This window comes from Lotus japonicus, chromosome 1 (assembly GCF_012489685.1).
Source record: "Lotus japonicus ecotype B-129 chromosome 1, LjGifu_v1.2".
Taxonomy (NCBI): domain Eukaryota; kingdom Viridiplantae; phylum Streptophyta; class Magnoliopsida; order Fabales; family Fabaceae; genus Lotus; species Lotus japonicus.
Genome location: NC_080041.1, coordinates 97,299,738 through 97,308,298, shown reverse-complemented (window position 1 = coordinate 97,308,298; position 8,561 = coordinate 97,299,738). Strand labels below are relative to the sequence as shown.

General features: G+C 34.9%; 1 protein-coding gene across 1 annotated transcript; it reads left to right on the top strand.

The window, feature by feature from the left end:
• Positions 1-4,728: 4,728 nt before the first annotated feature.
• On the top strand, positions 4,729-7,995 carry LOC130728165 (uncharacterized). Its single transcript, XM_057579529.1, has 5 exons — positions 4,729-5,012; positions 5,097-5,149; positions 6,489-6,673; positions 7,365-7,494; positions 7,577-7,995. Exons 1-5 carry the CDS (start codon positions 4,862-4,864, stop codon positions 7,709-7,711), a joined length of 654 nt encoding a protein of 217 aa, XP_057435512.1. The 5' UTR covers positions 4,729-4,861; the 3' UTR covers positions 7,712-7,995.
• The last annotated feature ends 566 nt before the right edge of the window (positions 7,996-8,561 follow it).

Below are 8,561 nucleotides of genomic sequence, written 5' to 3'. Positions count from 1 at the left end.
AGAAAGAAGCAAGTCTTCAAGGAGTAATTGAACAAGGTCTGGTCGTTTCTGAATCAATTTTAGATATGGATTTTTTTGCTTCGTGGGTCGGTGGGAAAATCAGGGCAAGATTGTGGATCCAGGTTCATATTTTGCGCCTGAGGAAGAACCAGATCTGGTTTCACCTATATCCACACAATTTCTGCAGAGATTCGTCAATTCCTCACATACCCATTTCCTAAAAGCCTCCAAAATATGATGGGTCACTCATGTTTTCTCGCCCTGCTTCTTGTTGCATCACTTCTCTTTCTCTCTTTTGGCCACAGATTCGGGAGGGTGGCACTGATGGAGAAGACTCATCTCTATTCTTCTTCACTTTGTTGCCTTCAATTCTGGGGATTTTTGGGTTTGGTTCTGGGGATTTCTGGGTTATGGGTTTATGGATTTGTGATTTATTTCATTTTTCGTTTTGGGTTCCTTACAATGAGAAGAAGAGCTATAATTGTTTCCCAAGAATATGTTGATGGTATTCAAAATTCTTTAATTACCAGAGCTTCCAGAAGAAAAACGTAGAAGATATGATAAGATGGGCTTAAGCATGCAAGATGTTCTTTTCTTGGCTAAGACCCAATTTGTTATCTGATGTTTACTAAGTTTATGACTTTTTTACCATTGTGATGCACATGACTGAAAATGGATGGAGGAACATGGATGATGGCCGAAGGGTGATGGTATGCAAATGATATTTCAACCATTTTCATCTTGCTGATGTTAGATCTGAGGAAGAAAAGATGGATGAAGATGAATGTGAGATTGTGAGGGAGAGAAGAAAAACACGAGAGTGAGAGGGAGAGATGTAAGTGCTGAAGGATTTTGTGACAAATTATTTCCGTCACCAATTAAATAAGTGACACGTCAGCATCTCCGTTTGGTCAACAGACGGAACCTAGCTGAAGTTAACGGAAGGACATCGTTATCACATTTTAGATAGATGAGGGACCTTGACCGCACGTTTTAAACACAGGGGGTGCAGACCGCACATTTGTGAAACATCAGGGACCCAAACTGGAATTAAGCCTAAGGGTTAAAAGTCCAATCTCATAAGAAAGAAAAATCTCCATTTACATCAAAATCTCTCTCAGATTTCTCTACCTCACTATCACCACCGTTTTTCTTATAAATTATCCACAAACACACTCACAAATTCCACACAGTACCTAACATCATATGCAAATTTTGTTTTCACTGCAACCAGAGTTTGTTCTCTGGCATAAAAAAGCACTTCATAAAGTAAGAAGGTATCACATTTTGAATTTAAATCATTAAAATATATATTTATAATTAAAAAATCAAATGAAACTTGCTTCCAAATCAACAGCAATCCTAGGTGCTATTCCTGATTGTTGTCCAGCTTTAACATGAATTAATATGAACTCATGCTAATTCAAATGAAACTTACTTCCAAATCAGCAGCTTCCAGCCGTATCTGCATTCTAAGTAACAGAAAATCAAGAACTCATGAAGTGATATTGATAGACATGTTAGAGTAGGATAGACTAAAGACCACCAAACATAATAGTAATATGTGCAACATCAATCTAGCTATGATAGTGCAAAGATACCAATTAAATTTGCAGACAGATATGAAAGCCAAAGAATGAATTGAAGCCACTTTTTGACTATGGTCTTCCAGTGGTTTCCATAACCAATCAGATCTATTTGTAAGGGGAAACTAATCACATGCTACTAAAGAAGATGAATGGAAGAAAACCCCTCTAGAAATTTTAGACTCATTATATTTGTTGAACGGCTAAAACAACTATTTGTTTTATGTAGCACTGTTGTTGAAAGTACAATAACCAAATCAAAAACATATGTTGATACTAAATCGTAATGTGATAATTACACACTCATGCAAGCAAGACTTCCAATCACACTAAAGTTTGATTAATTGAACCGTAGTAGAACAATGATTAATTATAAAATCTAACATTGCCTTCGAAAAGTGACTTTTAATATATGTAATGATGATAGATAGATGTAGAATTGATGAACTAAGTCAGTAAAACTATATATGCATCACAGTAGTGCAACTCCAAACACACATCTCTATCTCTTATCTCGTGAATATATACATATGCATCACAGTAGTGCAACACCAAACACACATCTCTATCTCTTATCTGGTGAATATATACATATAATGGACTGAGAAAAACCTCCATGAGTACTGGTCTCACATGTTTCGTGGCTTACTTGAAAAGAGAGCAAGATAAGATCTTGAGTCATCAATCATGTTTCATCTTCAGCTAGATGAGAATCAGAGAGTGTAGTCAGAAAGAGGTATGCACCTCATTGTCATTCTGTACCTACGGATAAATTCATGTCAAATGTTTCCAGGGAAGCCAAGGAAATCAATTTATTGTTAGAACATTGGTTTAGGCGTTTAGCATATTAGAAAGGATATCACCAGTTTTAAAAGTCTAACCTCAATAGTATAGCTTGAGCGAACAAAGATAAGCAGTAAAATCTCATCCATGATATGTAGTTCTGTAGTTGTAACGGCAAGCACCAACAATAATAATTAATTTCCTCGGTGCAAGAAGCAGGCAAAAAGAAAAAATTACCAAATAAAAAAGTTGCAAGGAAAAAAATCTACAACTTCTCCTTTCTCTCCCCTCAATTCTTTCACTCCCTCAATCCACTTCACTGACAATGATTAGGTTAATCAAAACATACACAGATCAATGTTTCACCTCCTATAACATAGGACACAAATTTTAGTTGCAAATTAAGAAAAACGAATAAAATAGAATCACATACAAAGGAGAATCAGAAAACATAAAAAACAAATCAAAATATTGCAAAATTCCATATATAATATAAAATGGACTCACCATCCATGGCTTCCAAAGAATCTCTTTTGGTGGGATATCTATAAAAAAAACCTGAAGAAAAGAATTTGAAATTAGCATGGCAAGTGATGAACGAAATTGACCTTGAAGTCAAACATGAGTGAATGAAAGTTAAAGGTAAAGTAAAATAAAATTGAAAAAAACCATAACATATTATGCAAGCAAAGGAAGAAAATAATTTGAAACCTCCATCTGCAACCTTCCCAATCAGTCCAAGGCAGCAAATCGGAGGGATGCGATTGCAAGTCGATGGCAAAATGGTTCCGTTGAGAGATGAGACGATTTTGTGGGGGTGGTTCCGTTCAGTGGAGAGATGAGATGAAAATTGCATGGAGGAGATGAATTCCATGGAGGAGATAGTGGAGGTAGGCAGGGTTTTAAGAAGGTTTTTACTGATGGGATGTATTATTGATTTAAATCACTTATCACAGATTTTATATTAAGATAAAATCATGAAATAAACAACATAAATCCTAATCAAATCTAAAATTTAAAAATGTACTAAATAAATATAGATAAAAACTATCAAAATCTAGAAAATCACAATAAAAACTCATAAAATCCGGAATTAATTAAAAATCCGAAAATTCAATAAAAATACCATAAAAAATAATTAATACTCTAAAAATAAATAATAATATAAATTAAGATAAAATCAAGAAATAAAAAATCTAAATCCTAATCAAATCTAAAATTTAAAAATGTATTTTTTTATTAAGGAGAAATAAGGTAAGGAAAAATCAGGGCACATGTGGCAAGTGGGGCCAAGGAGAAAGAGCTTACATGTAAAATATTATGTGAGAATTAATCTGGAAGCGACACGTCACTAACTTGGCCTGTGAGAGCGACACGTCATGCTAGAAGTTGTTCTTTTCTAATATATATTGATGATCAAGACCCTCAGTAAATTACCGATGGTTACATCCCTTGCTAAATTTACCGACAGCCTACGCCATCAGTAATTTACAGAGGGTCTTAACCTTCAGTAATTTACCTAGGTCATGGCCGTCCGTAAACCATCGATGGTCTACATCGTTCTGTCATTAAAAAATTATGGACGAGTGTTTTAGCGACGAATACTTGGTCGTTAGTAATCGAGTGTTACCACGTTTTTTTGCAGTTACAGACGACTCTTAGTTGTTGGTAAAACGTTTTCTTGTAGTCTTTCATCGCCACCACTACTACCGCCATTTCCACCACCACCACTAACTCTACAATCATCACCACCACCACCTACAGTCACTCTCACCCGCTGTCGCCGCCACCCTTCGCCACTGCTACTACTGCCTACAACATCGTCGCCACTACCACTGCCACCACTGTCATCGCCACAACCACCACCCTTTGCCACTGCCTCCCTTCACCACTTCTATTGCCTCAACCATCGCCATACAATCTCCTCCACCACCCTCCACCCCACAGTCAGCAGTTATGAGACTAATCTTCACGAGACTCAGAAATCACATTAAATGAATAAGCCTCTCACCAAATCTTTCTCCCTACGCACTACCCAGGATCAAATCATGGAAAATAATCATCGATCATTAAAACTACTTTTATAATCATCTTAATATTAAATATGTTTAATGGTTAAATTAGTCTCTGACCCTCATAAACGAGTTAGATTTGAGTCATTCAGTAGGAAAATGACGTTTAGTGACAGTTAAAAATAGTCGGTAATTACAAAAATAATGGCCAGTAAATGTTATTTTTTCACGGAGTGATTAAAATTAAACTTACTTACAAAATCAGTGAGTAATTTTGCAGTTAACCCTATTATTATTATTTTTTTCAAATGAAGAAATAAAATAGAGGAAACGTCTCCATTCTCAACTACGCAGGTGGCAGAGTATATCACTCAGCAAGTGACCTAGAAAGTTTCAAGACTCAAGAAACGACATCGTTAGGGAAACTGCGATAGCTCCCAGTGAATTAGGATTAGGGTTTGGGTGTGAGAGAGAGAGAGAATGGGAGGTAAGGGACAGAGACGGAGAGAGAAGAACTACAAGGCGGCGCACGGTGGCTACAGCGGCCTCCCTCCACCACCTGTTCTTTCCCAACTCGATGCCTTGCCGTCAAAACTCCGCCAACTCATCTCTATCACTCGGCACCAAAACGGTCCCTTTTCTCCTCCTTACCCTTTCACCTTTCTCTTCTTCACTCTCTATTTTTCTGGTTTTCAATGAATTCCCAATTTTTCAGGTGCTACTGCCGCCTCAGAACTCAAGAAAAAAGATGATGGGCATGCCCAAAATGTAACCTTTATAACGTGTTTTATTTATGTATTTGGTTTTGAAATTTCTAGCTATGCTGTTTTTTAGTTAAAAATTGCTTCTCTGTGAAGTTTTATGAATGAATGACATAGGAGACATGAGTTGGTTGAGTTGTTCTTATAGGTTTGTAAGAATGTGTTATGTTTTTGTTTAGTGAAGATGTTGTTTATTGTCTTTGAATTGCATAGTAGGGTCTTATAACTATGGTAGTGTGAGTGGATGATGCATTCATTGGTTCCTTTGCTGTGATGATGAATAATTTGATGGTGCTTGAGTTGGGTGAGCATGGCATGATATTTTTTCTCATGGGATTTGTTGAGCTTTGCATTTTCTTTGATTAGCACATGTATATTGATTTTATTAGTTAATCCTTTGAGATTATGTTTAACCCTTGTGACTCTAAGTGCAACTGAAGGTATATGTTAGAAACATAATTCAAAACCATTCACTTGTCTTCACCCAATAGCTTGAGCTTTTGTAATAGTTGATTCATGGTTTTATATTAAAGCCTTTATAACTAAGGGATCTCGAGTTTGATCCTTTGCCTAATATCTATGAAGCACCGACCGACATGACACCGCTAGTCTGCGACACGACACCGACACCTTAACATGGCTAACCTCCAAAAAGTAGGACATGTGGATGCCGCACATATATATATATATATATATATATATATATATATATATATATATATATATATATATATATATATATATATATATATATAGGGAGCGTATCAAGTGAGAGCAATGTTTATTATAGAGTATCTATATAGATAGATAGATAGATAGATAGATATATCGACATTGACAAAGTCAATATAAGTTAGTGTCTGAGCCGCAAAACAAAATTATTTTATTTGGACACAATGTCTGAGATTTGTCGGACACCGACACGGGACACTTCTTATCTCAGAGGTGTCCGTGCTTCATATAAATGATTGAATATTTGAATTTCAATATGAGGTAGGTGGACATGTGCATTGTCAATGATCTAAGCCCAAATGGCTCTTGCTTAAGGGAGCATGTTAGAAATATAATATAACTTATAAATTATTAATGTATCTTTACGAAACAGTTTAAGCTCTTGAGATAGTTATTTTCTTAATGGGTCCGATAAAAATAAGAAAGAAATTCCCACCAACATAAGGAATTGCAACCTATGGTAACAGATAACAGTATCCGTGATGGTTTTCAAGATTCAAGATTTTATATTTATATATTATTGGATTATTTCTAATGGTATTTATTGAATGATTATTTGTGGGAAGATCTCTTTAAACGACAATGTTAATGTTGGAATTGCTCATGTTAAACAGGTGGATACTAGTGGACAATTGAAGGCAACTCAACATTCTGAAAATGGTCATGAACAGCTTATTCCAAGTAGTGCAAATGATAAGAAAAAGAAAAAAAGAAAGAGAAAAGAAGTTAAAGATCTCAGGTTTCTAGCGGAAATGGATAAAACGAGATCCCAGTTAAAAAAAAAGGAGCGTAAGAAAAAGTAAGTGAATTTAAACCATCTAATTCGTCCGTTTTATTGAGTCGTGAGAGATGAGAATGTGTTTTCCATGTAATGTACTAAATTCTATTAACAGATTTAATATTTTTTTCCTGTCAGTTAATTGTAGATTGCAGTTCGTTTAAAATGAAAACAATGCATTAAAAAGAGAATGAAAAATGTTTCGAATATCCTGCATTGAAGAATTTGTGGTTGTATCCATGTAGATACCTCAATGATCTACAGTTCAAACTAGGCTCAATAGTTTTTTTGTTCAGATGAATTTGTCAGCAAGACTGGAACAAACAGCCTTTAGTTTGGAGATACTAATTAGGGACTATATGATTTGTATTTATCAAAATGATTCCTTTACAGAATCAGAATGCAAGTTTTAGTAGCTCTATTCCTTCCATTTATATTATGATGTTATGATGTATTCGAAGTTAGAAAAAGCAGATATTATACCCATATTTCTTACCCATATTTAATTTAAATGTATATCAGTATCCATAATGATATGAATACTTTTTGTTATGTTTGATGTAACTTGTATGGCATTTGAAGTTGAACTTCTGAAATCTTTTCAGAAAAATAATAATGCAGTACATACGCAGGTCCATGATAAATGTTTTTTGAACTTCTGAAATCTTTTAGCTTATTGTAATCTCAACCATGCATGATAAAAATTCTTCAGGTATTTGGAATCAAAAAAGAAGAAGCACAAAAAGATCAATGAAGAAGATGAATTGGACTTTCCTGGACATGAAAAGATAAAATTTGGAGATGTAGTACAAGCCCCACCAAAGTTAGCTGCCATTCCAAGGGTAAGTACTTGAACATCCTAGCTTTCCACAATGAATCCTGCAATATTTAATGTGAGGAAATGGTCTTTCTTGTCTAATGAAGGCATTCAAGAATACTCAAGATGCTTATCAGGAGAGACTGAGACTCCAGGCTATTGAGGCATACCGGAGTCGCAACAGATGGTCATCAAGGCCAGGAAGTCACCTTCCACCTCTTGCGCCTACATCGGACCCTTGAACCCTTGAACCATTTGCTGCATGTTGTCAAACATACTCTGCTTAGAGTCTTTTCAAGCTGCAGATAATGCATTGCCTGAATAAAGAAGACAACATCCTGGTTCTTTCATTTTTCTTCATACGAGATGAGTTTTTTCTTCATTCAGAGCCAGAGGCAATTTGTCATTAGTTATATTATGATCCATGAAAAGCCAATAACTGATAGGATAGCTAACTTTTGTTAAAATTTAAAGGATAATATTTTCTTGGAATGAGGTTACTGTTTAAATGATTTATGTTCTTTAATCTATGTTTTCCTTGGTTAGCTTTCAGCTTTGCTCTAACTTAGAAAATAGAAAGTGTGAACTCATGCAGTCCACCTTAAAACTTGTGATATATCAAAACTAGTTGAAATGGAGCAGAACTTCGTGCATGAATTCTTAATGCTTTTGATTCATTCAGTTTTTTTTCATTACATTTTCACTCACTTTATGTCCTTATGTCCCTCTTCTTTTTGCGGAACATATCACCATCATCTCTCTTATTTCTAGTTTTTCTATTTCCATATCTTTGGGTGTGAGGGGATTTGTGGTGTTAATAATTATTTGGCTTAAAGGGTCAAAATGGCCCCTGAAATTATAAAGAGAATCAGTTCCAGGACCTAAATTTTTTTACATCAAATTGGGTCCCTAGAAATTTTTTTAATTCAATTAAGACCAAATGCTGCCAGCCTTTAATTTTGTCATAGTCAGCAATTCCGGGAGGTTATTTTTATTTTTATTTTAATTAGAAAAATTTATTTTTTAATTCCAACTCAATTATTTAAGCAGAAAAAAAAAACTTAATAAAATTCTAATTTAAATAAGAGTTTA